This window comes from Balearica regulorum, chromosome 9 (assembly GCF_011004875.1).
Source record: "Balearica regulorum gibbericeps isolate bBalReg1 chromosome 9, bBalReg1.pri, whole genome shotgun sequence".
Taxonomy (NCBI): Eukaryota; Metazoa; Chordata; class Aves; order Gruiformes; family Gruidae; genus Balearica; species Balearica regulorum.
The window spans coordinates 283,360-306,548 of NC_046192.1; the positions used below are offsets into that span (position 1 = coordinate 283,360).

Sequence of the window (23,189 nt, forward strand, 5' to 3'; positions counted from 1 at the left end):
TGTGAGGGAAGGGGAGGTTTTGGGGCCGTAGTCAGAAAGCATTTCTAGCCCTGCCTTGTCACCCACGAGACCAGCGCCGACACAGGCTGCGAAGGTGGAGGCGGCCCTGCCGTGGGCCAGTCCCATTTCAGTGCTGCCACGGGGCCTGGCCCCACAGCGACGGGAAGCGTGGCCCACTGTGAGCTGCCACAGCAGCCTCCTGCCCCAAAGCCAGCACAGTATGTAGGTTTTAACCCAGCCTTGGAAATAAATTAGTTATTGTGGTTTGTTTTTGGTTTTTTAATAAAAACACTTTATGGAAACTGGATATTTTTTAAAGTAGTTGGTCAATGAGGGGGGGAAGGGGGTTATTCTCGTGTCCTGATATATGAGATTTATTGCCGCCCTCAGCAGGGCCCGCGCATGGAGCCCTGCAGCCAGCAACAGCTCCTGCCTGGGGGGGGGGGGGGGGGGGCAGAACCCCCAGGAGCGTGGCAGGGCCAGGGACTTGGGCACCTTGGAGCCTCACCTCCTCACTGTTTTACCTCCCTCACTTGTCCAAGTCTTCATTGTCCTCTGCATATAGTGCATCCCTGTCCTCCTCTTCATCTTCCTTTTCCTTCTCCTCTTCCTCCTCCTCTCGAGCCAGCAGCTTCTTGAAGACCTCGTACTCCTCCGGGGTGGAGCGGGCCAGGCTGGCCAGGAAGTCTTTTTCGGGGAGCTGAAGGATGTCCTTTAGTTTCGGGTTACTGGTTTGGGTCTGGCCTTTGTGCGGGGTCTGGTAGAGTCCCCGGCGCTCCAGGAAGATGTGCCGGTTCCTGAGCTCGGCAAAGGGCATGCGGAAAAGACGGGCCTTCACCATCTCCTTCTGCTGGACCCCCATCCTGAAGTACGCGTACTGCGGGTGGGACGGGGCGTTTCAGGCTGCGCTGCCGGCCCCGGGGCGGTACCCGCCAGGCAGGAGAGGAGCCCCCCGCGCCGGGCAGCCCCGGCCCCTCACCTGGAAGTGGTGGTGGAGGCTGTGCGGTTCCTCCAGCAGCACGGCGGGGCAGGTCCCCAGCACCTCCCTCAGCTGCTCCGCCGTGAAGAGACACTGCTCCCGCAGCAGCCGCACCGCCGCCGCCATCCTCTTCCGGGGCAAGGTGAGGAGCTGGGGGCAGCGGCTCACCGCCCGCTGCAGCTGACCTGTGGGCACCGGGCTGAGCGGGCCGGGAGGTGCCGTCCGTCGCCCCGTTCCCCCCCCCCCGCCGCCCCGCTGCCCTACCTCCGTCGAGCCCCAGGCGCCGCAGCTCCGCCGTGCGCTCCTGCAGCCGCTCCGCCGGCAGCCGCAGCACCGCCGGGATCCGCTCCAGCAGGCCCAGGGCGGCCTCGGCGCTGAGCCCCAGCAGCAGCAGCTGTGCCGCCGCCGCCTCCCGGCGCTGCAGGCCGAGCCGGGGCTCCAGCCCCAGGAGCCGCCGGGCCTGCTCCTCGCTGAAGCCCATGGCCCGCAACGCCGCCGCCTCCCCGCAGCCGCGGCGGGGGCACAGCCCGGGCGCGGCGGGGAGGGCTCGGGGCACCGGGGCCCGGCCCGCCGCGACCGCCCGTCCGCAGCCGCGCAGCAGCTGCCCCGCCATGGCCCGGCACCGCGGGGAGGAGCCAGAGGGGCCCCGCCGCCGCCAAGCTCCTCCCTCGCCGCGGGCACCCGGGGCTGGAGCGGTCAGGGTGCGGGCCGTGCCGGAGGGCCGAGCCCCTGGGGCGGCCGGGAAGGAGCGTGGGTGTGGGAGCCGGGCCGGCTGCTGCGGGGGGGGGGACGGTGGGGACACCGTTCGGCTGCCCCTGCCCTCTCTCCGCCCGAGAATTCTCTTTATTGAATCTAGTTTTTTCTTTCCGGTATCTTTATCTCACAAAAACCAAGGACTGTTTTCCTGGATAGAGAGAGGACTCCGACCAAAAAAAAAGGGGGGGGGGGGGCGGGATGGGACACACACATGACCCACATCGTGCAGTCCGGTGTCTGGGGCCTGGTGGTGCACACAAACTCCAAACAACATGCAGAGGGCAGTCAACCAAAACAAAAGCGTTTATTCATTCACTTTTCAGAAAGAGTGAAACTACATATAAAAACAGTCATAAAAATATATTCTGAGTTAGGAGCAATTTAAACAAGACATCAAAATCTTTGCCTCACAGCTTTAAAACACATCCTGTGTAAGAACAATTATAAATGTTAGTGAGAAGAACGTTTCTAGAGGAATCGTGCCCAGGCAGAGCAGCTCAAGGCTGCCTGCCTACCACACGGTGCTGGCCATCAGATCTTTCTACAAGAGAGAAGAGCTTGCAATTAATTGCTGTGGGTTCTGGAGTGACCATAGATGCCCTGCAGTAAGGGAACTACGGTTCCCGGGGAGGGGGTTGTGCTGCGGAGACGGACGGGGATGCCCCAGACCACAGCCCGGGCACTCCCCCACCACTGCTTTTTCCCAGCGGGCATCCACACGCTCGCATTCGGGCACGGCCCACGCTCCACCCAATAAGCTGGGCATCTGTCTCTGTGTGTGCACCCACCAGAACTGTTTCTGAATCTGCTACTTTCTAGGGAGAAAGATAAACAGAGAGGGGTGAACCAACAGGTCCTGCCGGCCAACAGGCAGATCTTCAAACTGAGCAGGGGACTTTCTGGACTAAGTGTCCTTCGAATGGGAAGTATCTTGCTAACCACAGCGCAGTCTTCTCTTCTAAATCATTCCTGTGTGCTTGGCAGACCCAGGGGGAGGAGAAAGCCTTCAAAACGCCATCTCACCTGTCTCAGCAGAGATGTATACCTCTTCCCAGGAATAATCACCCAGGTTCACAGGCTGCTTCAGCCAACAATCCTTTACTAACGTCGCTAGAGTCGTGCGCTGCTCTGGAACAGGGTGCAAAAGCCCAGCAATTAGATCCATGAGACCTGGGGAGCGACAGCAATAAGAAGAATGGCTCAGGCTGTATTTTAGGCATGCAAAGTATGGTTTATATTCCAAGAATGCAGATTTTTATTACAAATCCTCCCCGTTAATCCCTTGTGCAGTACTCTTCTACCACAGTCTTAGTCACATGTGCTCAGCTCAGGGAATGATCCGAGATTTCCAGGTTTTCTCTGAAAACAGAGAACTGAGCGCAGAGTTACGACACCAAGGAGAACAGAAGTAGAAGCAAATGCCACAGAGGCAACCCAGGCTCAGTGTTTCCAAGCCCTGTCCTGCCCTGCAGTCATCCCATGCGTGAGCTGTGGTTAAAGGTGCACTTGGGGAAGCGAAAGCTTCCAGAATTTACCAGCCGACTGCAGCACCCTGAAGCCTTACAACCGTAGTGCTCCTAAGGACCCCAGAGAAATTGTTGATGAAGATTTCTTTTGCCTGACACACAATTAGTTTTCTATACCTCCAACAGAAAACAAGGCCAATGTATTTCTCCTGTGAGGTCAAGCCACATGGTTCATTCAGAAATTATAAATTAACACGTTATCATTGTTGTGGCTTAGCCCTAGCCGGCAGCTGAACACCACACGCTGCTCGCTCACCCCTCCGCCCCGGCAGGATGAGAAGAAAAAGGTAAAACTGGTAGGTTGGGGTAAGGACAGTTTACCGGGACAGCAAAGGGAGAGGGAAACAACAACAGTACAGAAGGTACCAAGCAGTGATACACAATGGAGTTTGCTCACTGCCTGAGCCCGATGCCCAGCCTGTCCCCAGCAGCTGCCCCTCCTCCCCGCCAGCCCCCTTTATATACAGGGCATGACATCATATGGTATGGAATGTGCCTTTGGCTAGTTTGGGTCAACTGTCCTGGCTGTGTCCCCTCCCAGCTTCTGGTGAAAATTAACTCTATCCCAGCTGAAAACCAGGGCAATCATCCATCCCAGAAGTGACATGGCATGCACTGGCAGTAGTTGAAGTGAGATAAAACTTGTGTCAGAGTTGCATGAGTGCCATTATTCATCTTAAAGTTATCTACTAGAGTGAACCTTCCCATCAGACATTACTTGTTCCGGTTTTCCCAGGTATAAACCTCACTGACGCTTAACAAGCTGATAGGCTGTCATCACATAATAAATACGAGGCCTGGAATTTGAAACTAATAAAACATACAGCAGATAGCTGTATTCGTTGTAGGCACAAAGAACTGCACAACTTTCCTGAAAAGGATACCTCTGCTTCAGCAGGCAGCTTTGAAAATCATTGCACAGCACATTTGGAAGCATTTTTCCAGTCTTCCCCCTTTATTTCTGGGGAACAAATACTGCTCATACTTTCCCAGGAGATCTGCTCCTTTAGAAAAGCAAATGGGAAAAATTCACCTTTTGACACAGGCCGAGGCGGGTTCAGGAGAGCTGCCATGGCCTCTTCCAGCTCACAGAAGGGATTCTCTCCAAATACTAGGGTGTAAAGGGTGACACCAAGTGACCACATCTCCAGCTCAGGGCCATGGTACCTATGAAGAGATAAACTTGTATAAACTCAGATTGCAAATACGTAATTGTGTGCTAAAGAAAGTAAAAAAGAAAAAGAGGCAGGTGATAGCTCTTATCGCCAATTTTTGACATAGAAAGTTTGTGAGAATTCTAATAAGGTGTTTTTGAGAAGTCTGTATTATCCTTCTCCATGAAAGCAAAACAACCAAAAAACGGCCAACCGGTTTCACTTGATGAGTATGTATAACATGCACCTAGACTTCCACATGTGTAAGCTGGTGACAAGAGAACTTAAGCCTCCTCCTTCTTCACCATAAGCCAAAACTATCAAGTAAATACTTAAATGGCAGATCAGATACTTCACTGGAATCCCATTTTCCCCCTCCCATCCCTTTCAAAACAAAAGTTATTTGGAAATAAAAATTAACTATCTAGATTCTGAAAAAAAGGGACAGTTCCTTCACACAGTGCCAGGCTGATTTCCCAGGGCAGCGCTGGTTTATCTTCCATCTAGTTCCCAGCAGGAATTTCCTCTCCTCCTTGCATAGCTTTCCCCCCCTGCCCTGTTAAGAGGAGCTGTCTGAAGGACCTATGAAAACAGCTGTGAAACGAAAGCAAGATAACGTACTTGTACGTACAATTCATGTTTACCACCCTGTGACGGTACGGCATGGGTACGAGACTGCCAGCCTCCAGGCAAAGAGCACGCAGAGAAGGAGAGAATAGGGAAAAGACAGCTAAGATTTGGGCTGCACATCCGAGATAGCAGCAAGACAAGCTGCAAGGGAAGAGCTCTTGAGTCCAGAGGAGCACAAAAATCAATGGGGAGATGAACAATGATCAAACTGCAAAAATTCATACAGGGAAGCAAGCAGAAAAGAAGGGAAGGGACGAGATGAGAGTGGGAGAAGTACAAAACACAGACATGGTAAGGGGCAGATGCTATACAGCAATACTTGCTTATGCCACCTCTCTAAGAGAGCAGCTTTTAGTAGAGACACATCAGTGTGTTCATACTCAGGTATAAGGAGAAGGTTAGCAAGCTGATGTACGTGTTACGGAAGATTAAGGAAAAAAGGACATGTTGAAGTCACAAGAGTCATCCAGACTCTTCTACCAGGCTGGAAATGAAAATCATAGGCTTGTTCTTGAACTCGGCTCTGCAGTGGGACAGACATTCATACAAGGCTTCGCAAAACATCTGACCAGAATAAGAAAGCCTGTCAACAGACTTAGTCAGAAACAACTTTATATGCATTCAAACCTTTACAAGTAATTTCTGTCACTGCAGTGCCCTAAATCCAGCTGTGGTTTTCTGTGGTTAGATATTCTAGCAGAGTATCAATGGCAAAGCAGCTTGGCTTCTCTATTCCAGCCCCACATGCACATTTTTTTGGTGTGATGGACACAAAAATTACTTTTCAGAGGGTGACATACGGTTTGCCAGACAGCACTTCTGGTGAGCAGTATTCAATTGTCCCACAGAAGGTATAAAACAATTTGCCGGGTTCCAGGTAGGCAGCTGAACCAAAGTCCACTAATTTAATTGTGAAATCTTCAGCAATGACAATGTTTTCATCCTTGATATCTCTGTGAAGGATGTTTCTACAGTGGAGATACCCAACAGCTGATACAAGCTGAAAGAGGAAGAAAGAACTAGGTGTTACTACGCAGAGGTGTCCTTCTGGATAGTCTACGTGGCAAGAGCCACAATTTGGCTTGTTTTGACACTATATAAACAAGATACGGATCCTAATTTTGGTAGCTGGAAGCAAATTCTGGCATGCCTGTCAGCGTTGCTGCAGCGGGTGTTACAATGCTCTTGGGAGAGAGACGTAAAAAAAGCCTTTGCTTGCTTTCCTGTCACAAACATGCAGGAAGATGGCACGCTATAGTCACGATGTGCTTGTGGTTTTTTTGGTTAGAAGCATCAGCGCTTACTGTTACAATCCTGCAGGTTACTCTATTTTTATTCCAGCTTCATTTGGAGGGTCCTTTGATTTCTCCAGAAGGCTATTACTGTCTGCCTCCGATACTGCAGGATGACAAAGCATTTAAGAGTGAAGTTTGGTATAAATAATATAGTCACTCCTAAATTCCATTCTTCTTTCTGCATGATTCATGCTATAGTGCCACAATTAAGAATAGCATCAGAATTATATCACCTTGGAGACAATCGTGATCCCTACCACAATGCATTTGAGCAAGAAAAGCAGATGGCTGAGGAAGAAAAGTTTATTAATAATACAAAGCTCCCACTGCAGAGAAATACTGTACAGGTCTGAAGTAATAAGGTACCCCTGCAAACTCAGGGTTGGTTTAGGAACAGGCTTATCCGTCAGAAGTCTACAGGGAGCCTAGACTGCAATTTGTGAATGCACACTGCACAGCAGAGACAGAGAAGGTGCATCACTGTGACTACCATCTTCTGTTCCCAGGCAAGGGGAGTGTAGACACAGCAGTGGGTTACCAGCGCAAAGTAATTCTTCCATACTTTAGAGCAAAGAATTTACTCCAAAATGTGGTGAGGGAGAATTACCTGGGGACTGGTGTTGTGGTTCACAGTTACTCAATGAACAAAGCTCCCAGGCAAGCTCCCGGCTCACAGTAAACTACCTTGAGTTGTTTTGCATTATGCTGCATTAAAATCCAAGAAAACATGCATTAAAAAGAGGAGAGCCCTTTACTTTCCCCAGCCAATCTAAACCAAGCATTGATCTAAGCAAAAGCATGACTTTTAGTGAGGCTGGGGGCAACTTCCCTGCGCTTTCCTCCTCCCAGAGAGGAAACGTGACTGCTACACGAACGGGCATCCTGGTGACAGGGGTGTGTGCTGCTACAACCACAAGAGGCAATGGCTCTACAGGAAATCCTCAGATGAAGTAAGGTCCTGTAAAGGCTTTTTTGTTACAGGTTTCTAAGTAAACCTTAAAAAGGTTTCTGCAGATAGCATTTCAGTTAGCTAGAAATAAGCCCTACAGTATAATGAGGAAAAGTTCTGCAGGTATTGAGCATGACTGATTCAGCATGCCTGCTGATTAGCCAGTAATTCTTTGGAATGAAATAGGGTCCTGGTTCTGACATTAACCAAATCTTACCTGCATGTAGCAACTGTACATCCCCAGCTCTCACCTGTCTGAATATATAGCTCGCTAATGGCTCATCCAAGTTGGGCTGATTATCAATGAATGTAAAGAGATCCAGACCAGATCCATGCTTCTCCATCACCAGCTGGAAGAAGTGTTCATTTTCAAATACATCCAGTACCTATAAATAACAGACTTTTAAAATTGTGTGCTTCATCCTGAAACTGCCTGTTGTTTTTTGTTTTGTTTTAAACAAACACTGCTCTCTGAGACTTCATCAATGTGTATTATAGTCTTTGAAGTCTCATTTCACTGAGCACAAATGTTTCTTGAAAAGAGAGCATCATTAAAATTGGGAGCAGAATTAAAACCAATAGGAATTCTCTTTCTGGGGAACCTGCCCCCCCCCCCCCCCAAAAAAACCACCCAAAAAAACCCCCAACAACCCCACAACAAAGAATAGGAATCAAGATATGTATCCAGATTTACTGAAGTAGTACCTGTTCAGATGTGACATCACACTCCCAAGATATGCATCCTATCATCTTGAAATAACATACAGACTTTTTTTCTGTTAGTCACACCTTCAGATCTAGGTTTATGTCAATCGTATGGGGTAAAAGTGTCGAAGCAAGCACTAGTCTGCTGTAACATACCCTCCAAAACAAAGCAGAATAGGTAGGTTCCTTTCTTTCTTGAAAAGGGAGGTTTAATACAGGACAGTTCCTCACCCCTGAAGAGGAACACGAGACGCCAAGCGTTCAAAGGAACCACCTGATGCTGTTCAAACTGCATTTGCTCTGAGTTCACTGTACCTTAATGATACTGGGGTGCTGCAGCTTCAACAGGATTGCAATTTCTTGAGTAACTCTCCCCAGATCAGGATCATCTACCCAGCAGTCCTCAAGCACCCTCTCTTTCCAGATGAACTTTACAACAACCTACACAGACAACACCATTCAGCATCACCTGCAAAAGTATGGCTTTAAGTGTTTGGTAAGTTAATTTCCAGGAAAAAGCTTAGCGAATCATGTTACCAGAAGGACAGAAGTAACCCGATGTGTATTGCTTATAGTATCCTTAAGCATATTTAAACTAATATAGTCCTAGAAGCCAAATGATACACAGAAATGGAAGATACTTATTTTCTTTTTATTGGTGCTCTGAATTCCAAAGGCTTTGACAGGCCAGCTCTCTTATCAGCTCAAGCAGTGGTGACTTCTGGCATGGCAGTACGGTGAAGGGAAATGAGCACTTAACATCCATGCAGAGAAACACCAGCGCTTGCCTCTCAACACCCAAAATACTTCTGCTGATAAAGAGAAGGGTCCCATAACCTCAACATGTCTACTCTACATTCTTGAGTCAGGGCACAATAAAGACTTTGAACTTTGTCATTCTCAGTAAGGGAAGACTAAAACCTGTAATTCCGTTAAGCTTCGTGCATACTTCTTTCAACAGGTTAAGTTAGCTGCATGGTCAGTCTCATTCTGCGCCTGTTGGTTCAGGTAACAGTTCATAAACATCAGTGCAAGTGTTTTGCTGTCCTGTTTTCATGAGGTTAGTGATTTCAGATTTCTGTTTAAAAGGAAAACCCCACACTACCAAATAGAAGATTTTAATAGCGTAGTGTTGACAGAATATGAACACTCTAACCTTTCAGTTTTCACCCTAAATAATTACTGCAATGAGATCTAAAAGAAATATTTAACCTCCTGGTGGTCTTTCTTGCCCCTGGCAGTCCAGACAAAGCCGAAAGATCCTTTGCCAATAAGACTGAGAGTGTTGTAATTTTTTGCATATTCTCCTTCACATGCCCTTAATCCTTCAAGCTCTTCAGCTCTTCGGGAATTCTCAAAAAGTGAAGTTGATCTGATGGCCTAAGTACAGATTAAAAAAAACAAACCAAACAGCAAGAAAAAAAAAAAGAGCAAGCCACAGAACCACATTTATAAAATGAAGTAAATACCAAAAAGAAAGGACACAACTGCAAGAATAGCTAAAAGGAGTGATCTTTGGTTTTGATAGCAAGAACTGTAACCATCACCATATGAGGCAACTTAAGTCAACAGTCATCTCTCAGCAGCTACAAATACTGTTTAATTCAGGGAAAGGTAAAGAAAAAAGAAGCATATGCACCTTAGGTGCTCACACAAAATTCTCTGTGCAAGTAGGAAAGTGAATTCATTGTGGTCTGTCGCCAAATGAAAATTTTATTTGATGAATAAAAAATAGGTTACTTTCAAGGTTGTAATTTTTCCAGATAAGTGTATTCTAGATGGACAGAACTAAAAAGGTGCTGCTTTAAGCCCTGTCTATAAATTTGGCTATTTCTATTTGCCTCAGTAACCTCAAAAGAGATCGTATATAAAAGATATTAAATTACCAGTGTTTACCAAACATTCTGGTAAGATAGCATCTTAGTTCTGTAGATTGGTCTCTTAGCAGACACGAAGAGGAAACGAGTTCAAGGCATACCCTCTTAAATTTTAATACCCCAGTAAATGAAATTAAACACAACAGAAGTTTTTCTTGCTCTGAGAGTAGGGCTTGGGCTTGTTTTTCTCAGCAATTATTAAGTTTTTCCACCAAAGATGGCATCTACAACACATGATAACAGAACAGAATCTATGATACAGTATTCCATACTGAGACGAAACACAACAAATCTCATGGGGGCATTTGTTTTGAAAAGTGAAATTTGGAGTTATACGTGAAACGGTCAGAACTGCTTATATTTCGACATAGATGTGCAAGTGCATGGAAGATGATTTTCTAAAAGGAAAACAAGAACCACCTTATTACTCAGCTCTCAAACGTCTCATAAAAAATATTCCAAATAGCAAGTTTTGCCAATAGCCAAGCTTTTCACTCAAATATCTACTCTATCTTCCAGCTCACTGATTAAAGGCAGGGGAGGGAAGCCACATGTCTAATCGGCAGTACATTTCAATGCACAGCAGCTCCTTAGAGTCTCCTGTAGTTTGGAACTGTCACCACTACTCATGCTATATGTGTGATGTCAAATATGTGTAGATAACAAATATATGTACTTCTCTGTTAAGGTCATAATAAAATCCAGCTATGTAAAGATCTAGGGAATGCATACACTTACTCAAGGGATCTAGAAGATCACCATTACCTATTTCAATTGATCAGAGATACTATTTTCCTCTACAGCCTTGGTCAAACTACTGGCACTTTCACATCCCACTAGACACAAAAAAGCAGACCTGAGCAGTTCTGTGTTTGGATTTTATGGCACTGACATGTACCTGCTGTTCAGCTACATGGTGTTCGCTTTCTGTACACCATCCCCATGCAGCATCTCAGGAGGCAGCTAAAAACTGCAGTTTTCTTTTGCTGACACAAGTCAGTCAATGAAAGTTTTGAGCCTAGTATTTCCTTTTTTAATAATGTTGTGTCATTTGCACCAGTGTGATTACATTGATTTAAAAATTAATCTCACCACACTGGTGCAAACCTCCATGGCAGATGTACTTAAACCAGCCTAAGAACAAATTTAAAATTACGTGCTTTAGTTGTTCAGACTAAGCCAAACACACACTACCAGAAGTGTTACAAAATAGCAATTTGTCCTTTTTACAGCAAAGAAACATTTCTATTGACATAATAGGGAAACAAAGAAACAGCAATAGCTGCCCACCATCTGATGACATTATTTTGATTTGAAAAACTTTTTGACTTTAGTTCAGCTTAACAGTCAAACAAAGAGAAACGTTCAATATTATACAACAGTAGGGTTTCTTACTTCTCCAAGACTAGATGGAGAAAGATCTGCAATAGACTGGGCAGAGCTTGCTAGACTGGAGAGCAAAAGCTGAGTCTTTGCTACAGCTTCCTTCTGGCTCTGTAGAAGGTCTTTCACCACCCAGATGCAGAAAAGTATAGCAGCGTCCTGCAGTTCTACATGTTTCACTTCAAACAGTATACCTGTAGAAAAAGGTGAGGAAGTTAAAATGGTAGAATAAAACTTCAGTGTTGAACAAGACCACAGACATTTTAGGACAAAATGATGAGCTCTTATCAAAGTGAGTTCCTCCATTATTCATTTGGAGCACACCTACTCAGTAAGGAATCATCAGAGGGGCTGACAACAGCACAGATATTCTAGAGATACTTGGCAGCTGCCTCCATGGTTCCCAGCCCCCGGCAGGAACTTTTGTCAGTGTCCAATTGTCATTATTAATTTCACATTGTTATTCCACATCACATAAAAATCAGGATTTTCTACAACAAGCCACCAAATCCAGCTGAAGGAGTGAATGAAACACATTCCATTACACAATTTAAATACAAGTTTTACAACGGAGTTTATCTTTTCTGTTCATAAGTTAACAGGTTCAAATCTTTTAATTGTGTTTTAAGAACATTTCTGACTACTCAGTCTGGATTAATTTCTTAGTAACTTTGTATTTTACACCACCTGCTTTTCCAATACTGTCTGAGTAGACTTATTTTTTCTTTTGGATGCTAAAGCTTCTTCCTTCCTCTCCACTGTGAGCTTCTAACCAGAACCATCTGCCTTCTGCAAAAGTGTGGGTGAAACAGAATATCCTGATAAGAGTTTTGGGAAGGGGAGAAATAGATTTAACTTACTTAGTTGTGAACCATCTCTGTGACAGCAATTCCCAGTGTAGCTGCCTTCCAGAATCTCCAAGGACAAAGGAGCTGCTGGATTCAGCCTTCCTTCTTGTTTCACTGGGGTCGACGTTACTTTTATCTCCATATTTGGCTGCCCATGCAACTGACAGTCTTCTTCAGGACTACCTTTGCTGTTCAGTGGGCTTCTGGTGACGTTTTCCCCCACAGTCTCTGCAAGAGTTTCAGGCTTCTCAAGAAATGCTTTGGAGGATTCTTCTGAGTTTTCTAAATGCCTTCGGGAGGCCAGCCACCCAGAACCTTCTTCTATGGCAATACCATTCAACAGCTGCTTTTCTCGCCCAGTTGAAAAAGCACTGTTTTTCTGAGTTAGCATATTGCCTACAGCCAAGTCCGCTTCATTAGAGGAGAATGCTCCTACAAGAGCTGAAGCAATACCTAAACAATTGTCCGAGTTCCCCATGACACCGATATTCAGACCCAGTCCCTCAAGACCAGAGCAAATAGACTTCAGCTCAGTGTCTGATTCTTTAACATCTTCAGAGGTTGTGGCAACTCCTGGTGCAGAAGCACTGCAACCTAATTCATTTCCTGAGCAAACACCACAAATAGTATTTTTTCCATTTGCAAAGAAGGATGAAGCATCATTTAACAGGTAGTTTTCAATGTCATTGTGCTCAAGACTGGAAGGTTTTGCATCACCCATCAAGTCTGGTTTTGACAACCGTCCTGTAACAATGGGGCTTTGAAAGTCTTGCCTGCAGTCCGGTGTTGTCCCAGACCATGGCTCATCTACTGTTGGTGTTCCAGGTGAGTTACAGGTAACATCAGAAGGGGGTTTAATCGGGCCACAGGAAGCGGTATCTAGATTGTCTTCTAGCCTAGAACAAACAGGCAACCAGGCAACATTAACTGAAGAAGCTTGTCCCCAGGCATCAGCGGAGTGCCTACAGATCTGCTGACAATTTACTTCCTTGAGGTCTTGATGATGAACCTGGAATTGGTTAGGCAAGATACTAGTCTCACTGGCACTTTGAGTCTCAGATGCACTGGGTACTGCACTAGCAGTGCTTCTTACTGGAATCTTCGTGCTCTGACCTAAATCCAACTGTTCTGAATCAGATGGCATGGGAGAGAGCCTCGCAGAGAGCATCTTTTGAGAATTATTTGAACCTGCAGTTTCCACTGTTCGACACTGTTCCACTGCTCTGATTCTGTCAAGCCAGGTTTCAGGGTAAGGCTCTCTATGGTGGGCTGACAGCCCATCGGTAGCAATGCTGTCTTCACTGCAAGGATTCAAAGTTATTAGTGATATCGTGATGACAAAAGAATGAGAAAACTGTCGTACTACCCACTCTTCTGTTACTATGTTCACTTTTTAAAAATTGCTCCAATTGTTTTATTTTTAAGTTTAAAAGAAAAACTTAGTTGCCAAAAAAAGTTGGCACAGGCATCCAAAATCCTAACAAATTCCATCTTGACCAAAGAGAGCAGGTACACTCGAATGGCACTCCTTCCCTATGGATTACTTCCTTCTCTAGCTTAATTTGTAAATATATACCACAGAGCATTTACTACAACAAAAAGCCAATACACGTGGCAGTATACTTCCAGTCCTGAGAACAGGAGATCCCTTGTCTGTCCAACAGAAGGTGGATGTCCCCATCCACCAATTTAACCATGGTTCATTGAAGCCCATAGCACAAGGTATTTTACAAACATTTCTATTAGTAAAAACACAGAGCAGAAGAACAATCCATGCAGCAGAGTACTTTCAATCCAAGTATGATATCAGAGACATAAACCCAGGAGAGCACAAGGAAAGAATGAGACTATCAGTCTCTTTAGAAAGCAGCAACAACTGTGCTGGTATAGCCTATATATTAAAAAGGGCAGTAAATCTTTTCTGAGGGTTAGAATTGGAAAAAGGAAAAGGACCTAGAAAGGTACAATAAAAATGGTCGGACTCTAGTAACACCGCACCCTGTTTTAATGGATGGCCTGACAGTTACACTGAGCACTAGAAGGAAAAACATTTAGAATTCATTCCAGGTAACCTGGCTTCAGTGCAGTACCAGCTGGTGGATACCATGGAAGGAGATAAACATCCACTGTTTCTGATCTAGCAAAGACAGAGCCTAATTACCTTCCCCAGCCTGGGTGAAGCATTTGGTCCCTTTTAGAGATGAAACTCCCATAACTTTACAGTGGTAGGTTTTTGTTCAGATCTGTACAACCTAAGGTAGGCAGAATTCAACCTGTCTTGCAAATAGCACTCAGATTCTAAAGAGAGCAAAGTGCAGAAGGCTCTTGTTGCACCTTCCCACAGACATCACAGAGGTGAAGAAACAATTTTTGCTGGTGATTGCCACCATGGCTCTTGATTTTTCAAAGTGAACATGCAGTCCATGAAATGCTTACCTGTTTGAGGGTGTGGATGCCACTTCAGGAGGTGAGGGAGTAGAAAATAAACTGATCCCGTTCTTTGGTTTAGTCTCATCATGTGTTAATTTGTCATCTTTGTCTCCTCTTTCCAACTTCAGCTCTTCATCTCTTGACAGAAGGCTTGCTAAAGATGCAGCCAAGAAGACGCTGTCTGTACCAAACAAGAAATAAAACCTAATTTAACCTTTTATGTTTAGGCTTTGGAGACTGCAGTGATTAAAAAAATCTTGGAACTGCCTTGGTCTGTCTCGTCCCTAAGGAGTTAAGTATAAAAGACTTGATTAAGCCGAAGTCGTCCAAATATGAGCACTCCACTCTCCTTTGGCCTGAAAAGTCATCACATGCAGGAATCCAAATATTTCAGGGCTACTAAAATTTGCCTTCCTATCAAAGCTCTTGGACAGATAAATAGCTCCTGGGTTAACTACTTGGACTGAAGTTCAGAGACCTAAAAAAAGGCCAATTACCATACAGAGACTGGAAATAAGGTGATTGTACAAATAGCAGCAGGAAAAAAAAAAGCCCCAAACACATATACACTTAAATTGAAAAGGTTTAGACTGCATTTTTATAACTCACTGAAATTGCAAGACAAAAAAGCATAGTCTAAACATGTTTAAGAGAAAGAACTTTCCTTCCCCAGTGACAACAGATCGAAAGAGAAAACCACAAGTTTGTAAAGTGAAGCAAACCCAATATTGTTAATAAATGAACAAATTAGATTTGAATCTAGAACAATCCTTCCATTTAGTAAAGGCTGAGTGCCAACAATGCTTCCTCACCGAAAAACTGAATTACTCCTAGAATAGAGGCATCACTCCATCAAAGTATTGCTTAAGAAATTGTATGCTGTCTACTAACTCTTGTTTCAGTAGCGTGCATTGGTTTCAATTCAGACGTGCATTTCTTAGCAAAGAAAAGAGAAAGAGAAAACAGGAGAAAAAAAAAAACAAAATGAAGGAGACAAAACCAGCATAAAATATCTCTTGCAATATGGATGAAAGCATGCACTTCCTTGTGTTCTCTGCTTTGGGCAGAGCTAGCTGGAAAGACAGATTTGGAGACATGAGGCTTCCTTGCTTCTCTTTACTCCTGATGTATTCAAAGAAATAAAATTTTGATAAATTCTTTGTAAATGCAGCAAACTGCATCAGCAGAATATGTGATGCCTCCTAACTGAAACACCAGAGCAACATAACATTAAAAATTAGCCAGCAACATGAGCCAATTCAGAAGAATATTAGAATTTTCCCTTCAAATATTAGTCCTAAGTATCTACAGCTCTGCTGCAATACTGTCACAAAAACCGTATTTTACACATCTTAAAATACTCAGAGATCCTAACAGGGGAGGGAGGGAAAGGGAAGTGCTCATTAAGTACAAGGCATTCTCTATTAACAGTGTAATTTCCAACTTGGATATTCAGTTTCATCTTAGCAACAAAGAGAACAATAGGTGAACAATAGCGTTTACCTTAGGTTACAGTGGAAATTTAAAAACTGCACGGAGGTACACTGCTTTTACAAAGCACGTTCCCACGTTCATAGGCAAATCTCTCGTCTCTATTCATTTTACCTTTGTTACAGCAGCCAGAGCCAGCTGTATGGCAGGCAGTAACATCTTCAAAGATGTGCTCACTCTCTGTGCCCATGGAGTCGTCAAGAGGAGGTAATGGCAAAGAACAATTGCTGCTTCTCTCCATGTCATTATAGAAATCGGGGATCAGGAACGTAATGTTCTAAAACACAGAACGAAACTGTATAAAGCTAAGCTGACTCTCACAGGTTGGGGGCAAATGCAAACAACCACATTTGTGGACCTGATCCTCATGAAGAGCCAGGCAAAAGTGATCCACATGACTGATGGAGAACATATACTCGAAATCCATACTAGCTCCTCAGCACTGCAGGACTTAGCAATTACAGCAAGAGAATTTGCATATCATCCTACAACTCACTCGCTGAACGCATGGAACACAGAGGTTTTGTGACAGACAGGAATGAGTGTAAAAGACACCTTTACAATTCCAATGGACATGCTGCCAGACATAGCAGTCTTTTGGGAGGGATTAAAACTCCTATCTTACCTTTCCCAACAATTCTTTCTTTTCATAGCCAAAGAGCATTAAAGCAAAACTATCCTTGATGCCACAGATGGTTCCATTTGACTGGACAGTAATAAGACCACTGATGGTGGAGAAAACGACAACTGTAGCAGCGTAATGATAGCCTGTGAAAGAGCCTTCTTTTTCTGTCTGCAGAACACCATCTTTCTGCACTGCCACCTGGTCGTCCTCCTCCAGAAGGCTTACTTGCAGCTTTAAACTGAGAGGAAACATGTTACCCTCTCTGGATTGGCCCACAGCTCGCTGGATCCTGAGGTTCTAAATTAAAGCAAAAACAAACAGAAAACTTCTAACTAACCAAATGTTTTAGTTTTATTTCAGTATTCATATAAAATTACACAGGAACATTGTCAGGAAAAAGAAGCAGGAAAAACCCCCAACAAACCAATCCTGTGAATATCAAAATGACCCAAGTCTGGTTTTCTAAGGATTTGGAATGCAGTGTTGAACTCCTGTATGAATATCCTGATGATGGAGGCCAGGAAAGCCCATGCTGCAGCTCTACAGCAAATGAGGTATTAATAAGGCCCCTTTCAACTATCTAGCTGCCCATTTTCATGGCATTTGCAAGATCTGGGTATTCTTTAGGCCTTCACTCCTCAGACAGACAGGACTGAAACAGGCTAAAGACTTCAAAGGAATTTTAAGGAGCTGACAGAAACAGCATGGTTTCTTAAAAAGCCAAGATTGGTGAAAAGTGTCTTTCACCTCTCTCCACAGCGAGAGGCCGCAGCTTGGTCTCGTTCCTAGTCAGGAAATATTCAGACAGCAGCTCCATAAATAAGCAGCGTACCCTTTTTCAGAGGACTTACGCTTCTCTCTGAAAAGGTTTTCTTCATAAGGAAGGTTTTCTATATAAGGACGGAAAGAGTGTGCATGTATGTTCCAAATGGGAAGCGTATGGAAGAATGTGGTTGGTGCTTATACTATACCTTTGGGATTTTTTTGCCTAGAGGAGGGATCTGCACAGAAGGAATCAGGTCCTTTATGTGGAGCCCAACTACTTCTTCCAATGTTGGGTATCCATGGAGATGGGCAAAAAGGAGGTCACATGATGTAATCTCTCCCTTGGGAAGAAAATTTACAGGACTATTTTAATTTTAGCATTTTAGCCACAGTCCACTCAATCCTTTAACAGTTTCTGCAAACATCTAAGCAAATGGCAGGAAGTTTCATTCTGCAGTCTCTTTGTGGATACAACTACCTCAGTCAAAGCAGGCACAGCATAATGCAAAACTTCTCCGACATTACCGTGCATAAAGCCTGCCCTTTGCCATCAGGGAGAAGCAGGGGAGTCCAACACTCCTCGCAGAACTTCTCCTCTGCAGGCTGATCCCTTCACAAGGGCATCCCTGCCATGAAAAACCAAACCCCTGCCAAACCGTCACTGTTCAAGTCTAAGATGTCCCCAGCGGGCAGACAGTGTATTTCAAGGTGACTTGTCAAACATGTCGAGGTGAGCCTCACGGGAGAAATACGCACAGGTCCTGCACGTGCAATCCCAGTTTCAGCCAGTGCTACGTACACACTTCATGTTCACAAACAGTTACATTTGCACACGTCTCACACAGCGCGGTCTCATTTGGTTGTTAGGAAAACACTCACGTCAACCCTGAAGGAAACAGAAGCTGAAAGTCTTTCCACTGGTTCCAGCACAACCACACAACACTGGTTGTCCTCGCTTTTTATTCGCCTCAGCCAGACCGAGACAGGGATCTTCTTTTTGAGTCGGCCTATAACATCCACCTTTACATAGGATTCAGAGATGTAGTCATAACTTACTAAGACTGTGGTTACTTAGCAAGAATTTCAAACAAAAATAAGATATTGAGCCAAGATATCTCCCCGCCATTGTTAGAAAAACATTGTTTCTTGACTACTTACTAGTTTTTAATTGGAAGAAACACAGATTTAATATAGAGATAAAAAGGTTTGCAAATAATTCACTGATCACACACAAAACGTCACTGTTGCTTTTGTACCTTCTTTCCCAGCTTCAGAAGGCTAAAAGCATTTCCTTCTGAATAATAATGTGCCAGTCTAATACCTTGCCTTCGATGAGAAGTGCCTTTCAGAGATGCCTTATTTTAGAGACGTCCCATGGTGCTAATGAACAGTCCACACTAGTATCATAGTTCATACTTTAAGCTGCAAAAATAGCAGTTTAAATTCTTATGGGATGAGATTCTTCTCAAATCAGAAAACGTTTATTTATCTTAAAACCTGCAGTATTTATATCAAGCCTCTTATCATTTTTACATGATCTTGACAGAATGGGTTTATGAATTACACAGTGACTCCTACAAAGTACTTGGAATGGCTGTGGCTTAGAATTAGTGCCTTTATCAGACATTTAATTTTCATTCTGGATTTCACTGAATCAAACTTAGGGGTTCCCCCCCCCCCCCCCATCTAATTGAAGATTCAGGAAGGTCAAGCTCTGAGACACTGACAATTTCAGTACAAAAATAACACACCAGGAAGAATATGAGCTCATTTTCCAAATATTTTCTAGTGACAGCTCACAACAGCAGCAAAAGAAAACAGTTTTGAGGTATTTCTCATGCAGTTCTCTTATAAACAACCCCATATAGACAAAACATCAATTCCACTCTTTTGCACCAACTAGGGTGTTTTGGCACAGACATTTTACAGTATTTGACTGACTTGTAACTTTATAATATGCACAATGCAATTTAAGATGATTTTAAAAATGTTTTAAAAGGCTAGACAACTGGGAACTTTTCCATAATAGGTTTTTCCATGTTAAGCAATATATATTGATTTATTTTTAAAATCTAATGTCATTTAAGTTCTGATTTGGTCAAGTCATCATGACTATACATGTTGGCAGCTGCAAGGCTCTCGTGAGTGCCTCCCAAACCATCTTTTGCCCTTTGAATTCCCACATCTGCAAACTTTTAAACAAAACAGTCCTACAAATCACATAATTGCCAAATGCCCACAAAGTTAAATATATCAGGAAATTATATTGAAAATGTCACCACCACCATGCCCCCCCAAAAAATCCCAAATCAAAGCCTGCAAAAACACTGTCTATGGTGGGGAATACTTGCTTGAATGTTTCACGTACCACAGTTCCTGAAAACACCGATGAACATTCATCAGTTTCTATGTACTCTTCTCCCACAGCTTCCCATACCTCTTGACTGGATTTGGATATCAAGCGGGACAGCTTTTGACCAATGAGTTCCTGACTACTGCACCCAAGCAGCTTGCAGGCTTTGTCATTAGCCACTAGGATCTAAAAAAGTGGAAAAAAAAATCCCCCCAAAACAAGAATAAAAGCTGTAAGTTTTGTTAATAGGTCATCATCTCCTCAGGTTGTTGCTTTAATGTCTTATAATATCCCTTCCTCTTGGTGGAAATGGAGTGGTTCTTTTAAATTCTGAAATCTTCAAAACCAGTTCACTAAAGCTTCTTATTCTAGCACATCCCTTGCCCACACAACTTCTTGGTTAAGAGGGTTTGAGACACTGCTTTCCTTTTAGGTGTCCTGCTTTCTTTTAACTGCCTACCCACTCCAGCCTCTTGTGTCATTTAAATAATTACATCCATGGAGGCAAAAATGACAAAGTTGTATTTGCAAGCAATTTTATCCACACCTGCAGGCATACAATAATCACACCGGTCAGTGATGTGCTTAAGCCTGTGCTACAGACCAAGTCAATATTAAATGCCTTTAAGATGGGTAAGACTGAACTATCAGTTCAAGCTAAAAATGGCACAGCTCTTTAAAGTTTTCCGTACTCAGTTCTATATTAATGTTTACTCTCAGGACAGAAGCAGAGAAATTCTCTCCCTCCCAATGCAAAAGGCATATTTACTGGGTCAGATAGAGACCTTGTGCCTCCACAAATCCATGCCAGGTTTGGCACTTAATAGACAGAAGGCTGAAGCACATTCTGCTTTTCCTTTCCTCCCTCATGCCACATCACAGCTGCATTCTTCTTTATTCCCTTTTTCTGTTTGAAAAAAAGACTCAAGACATCCATGCTTCTACTATTGTCTTCTATATTTTGCTAACTACAACCTGCAATGGAAATAAACATGTTGTCAGTCTTTAGAAGAGTACTGAGCTTGAGCAGACTATAAAATGCCTTCATGATGCTCTGATTGTCTGCAGATACGTACAAATAACAGGCATTTTAGCCTGTCTGATGTCACACAACTTATACCAGTTACGGCCTGCTTAGTTTAGCAGTTACTACCGCAAATACCTCCGTTGTGTTGACGTCCACAGTGAAGATGGCTTTGTTTGGATTGCGTGCAGCTGTTGGAAGGTGCTGGCTGGATTCCTCCGCAGCGAGGGCATGCAAAAAGGAGCAAGAAGCAGAACTTCCAATGGAAGTGGAGAGAGAGGCAGAATCCCACTGAGCCCACGAGTTGCCAGTTTTGCTGGTACAAATGTTATGAGCTGCCAGTGAAGACAAACAGTAAGAGCTCCATTTCTCCCCTGTGAGAAGATAAAGATCGGCTATGTAGCTATAACAGTCTACTGGAATATTCGAGAAATGAATAAAAAAATTAGTTGTCAGCTCAAGCAACTGTCAAGTAATCCCACAATATAAGCTTCTAGATTTTTAAAGAAATTACAAGAAAATAAAATCAATAAAACTTAAAGAAAACAGAAACAATTCTAATAAACATATCTTTTTGAATCCACTGGAACAATTAAACTCAGTCCATAGGCTAGAAAAAAATTGTCAACATCAATAAGATTCAACCAGACTACTCAACTTTTATTTTTCATTTAAGTTAGCAGAGTTTAAAAGGTTTTGAAATCTCTCAAGTTAAAACTGAAACCATTATTAAATATAATTACAGTAAGTGTTCAAACCCTTATTAAACAATGCATTAGTCAGAAGTCAGTTTATTAACTGTTCATGAGACGTGACACTGAAATATGGCGTGCCCACACCAATGTTTTATGTTACACAACGCCAAATGATTCTACTAAAATTTTCAAAGTTCTGCCTGTAAAAAAAACATTTCCCTGGGAAGTGGCATCAGCAGCCAAACGCCATTGTTCCACTCCCAAAACAGTAAGCAGCTTTGAAGGTTTAGCAGAAGCATTACGAACAACTCATCACAAGGACATCTCTGCATTTACGCACCGCATACAGTACAAATATGCTCACCATGATAAAACAAGGAGACCCGTATCTGGACACATTGTAAGCTGCAAAGTTCTTCCCCTCCTAACAAAATCCGGTGTAACAACATCTTTCTCCTCATTTGGAAATTTTTCATGTTTTAGATAATAATAGAAGGTGGCAGGTTGGTTCAAGGGCAGCCAGTAAAGGTTGCTCAAGGACAAGTACGAGCGCAGAACATCTATCCAGCAACGCGTCCCCTGTAAACTCACCCAGCCTGCAGTAACCTACGGCTCAGCTGCTCATTGAGCCAGCGCTTTCTGGCAGCTACATATTTGCTATCGCAATAGGTTTGGGGCAGGGGAGGAGGAAGATCTGAAACCATCTGAAACATCACCTTCGCTGATGACACGTGAACTCAATCCCAAAATGCTGTGCTCACCAGACAGAGACGCTCTAAGCCGGCAGAGTTCAGAGAGCTGACCTTTCCTGCTTTTGCTGGCCCAGGGGTAGGATCTACTTAGCTTATCAGAGTCATTCAAGTGAGCACGGACTAAGCGTACTGACGAAGGCAGAAGGCCGCCTTCAGAGGGGCTACAAGCCTTGGCTGCCATGATCACGCTCCGGTTGCCACACCACACCTAGGGAGCCACCATCTGTAACAGAAACACAAGAAACGCAGTCAGCCTTACAGTCAGGCACTCGGACACTGGCGGGTGGCGATGCCTCCTAACCCAAAGCACAGCCCTGTCAGTTAGAGCAAGGCTGCCGCTCGTTCTTGTGCATCCCGGTCAATGTCCGGCCTGTGCTGTTAACACAAAGGTGACCCTACTGACGATTATCCTGCCCAGGCAGCCTAGGATACCTGTGATCGACAGGCCACCGTATTTCCATAACGGCTACCGAGCACCCAGCCGGCACTCCCTCCCCGTTCCTGCTCCTTTTAAAAGCAAAAGCTTTGGTAATTAGGGAAGTAATTTCCAGTTTTTGAGTCAGCAAGCGTAGCACAGCCTCGCTCCCACCCAGAGGGCCGCCCGCACCGCACCGCCCACCCAGCCGGGGCCGCAGCCGCAGCCGCAGCCGCAGCCCCAGCCCCAGCCCCAGCCCGCCGGCAGTGAGGGTCCACCCGGCCCCGGCCACGGCCCCACCAATACGGCCATGGCCACGGCCACCGCTCCTCAAGGCGGGCGCGAGGAAGTAGGGGGGCGGGACCCGGCAGCCGCATCGCCCAATAAACAAAGGCAGGGGGAGAGCGGCACGGAGGAGAGCCAATGGGGCGGCGGCGCGGGAGGAGGAGGCAAATTTGATCCGGAGTGAGGGAATCTGCGGGTCCCTTCAGGCTCTCCTTCCCCCGCCGCCGCCACCGCTGCCACCACAGACGATGC

At 44.6% G+C, this 23,189-nt stretch overlaps 2 protein-coding genes across 4 annotated transcripts; both read right to left on the bottom strand.

Moving 5' to 3' along the window:
- Positions 1–467: 467 nt before the first annotated feature.
- Positions 468–1,625, bottom strand: MTERF4 (mitochondrial transcription termination factor 4). The gene is made up of 3 exons (XM_075760618.1): positions 1,244–1,625; positions 980–1,164; positions 468–877 (listed from the first exon to the last, which is right to left on the bottom strand). Exons 1-3 carry the CDS (start codon positions 1,590–1,592, stop codon positions 530–532), a joined length of 882 nt encoding a protein of 293 aa, XP_075616733.1. The 5' UTR covers positions 1,593–1,625; the 3' UTR covers positions 468–529.
- Positions 1,626–2,465: 840 nt separating this feature from the next.
- PASK (PAS domain containing serine/threonine kinase) lies at positions 2,466–22,835 on the bottom strand. Of its 3 annotated transcripts, XM_075760619.1 has the most exons (16): positions 22,202–22,835; positions 20,929–21,164; positions 19,782–19,952; positions 18,293–18,433; positions 17,620–17,754; positions 16,649–16,945; positions 16,138–16,300; positions 14,539–14,713; positions 12,115–13,403; positions 11,267–11,448; positions 9,207–9,374; positions 8,310–8,435; positions 7,541–7,675; positions 5,846–6,045; positions 4,295–4,428; positions 2,466–2,905 (listed from the first exon to the last, which is right to left on the bottom strand). In XM_075760619.1, the coding sequence occupies exons 1-16, from the start codon at positions 22,416–22,418 to the stop codon at positions 2,742–2,744; spliced, it is 3,933 nt and encodes a 1,310-aa protein (XP_075616734.1). In that variant the 5' UTR covers positions 22,419–22,835; the 3' UTR covers positions 2,466–2,741. The 3 variants fall into 3 exon arrangements, 2 of the variants coding, with proteins under 2 accessions (XP_075616734.1, XP_075616735.1); XM_075760620.1 differs by lacking the exon at positions 2,466–2,905 and having other exon boundaries at positions 4,320–4,428; positions 5,827–6,045; XR_012836687.1 differs by lacking the exons at positions 2,466–2,905; positions 4,295–4,428; positions 5,846–6,045 and having other exon boundaries at positions 7,543–7,675; positions 8,310–8,463.
- Positions 22,836–23,189: the final 354 nt, after the last annotated feature.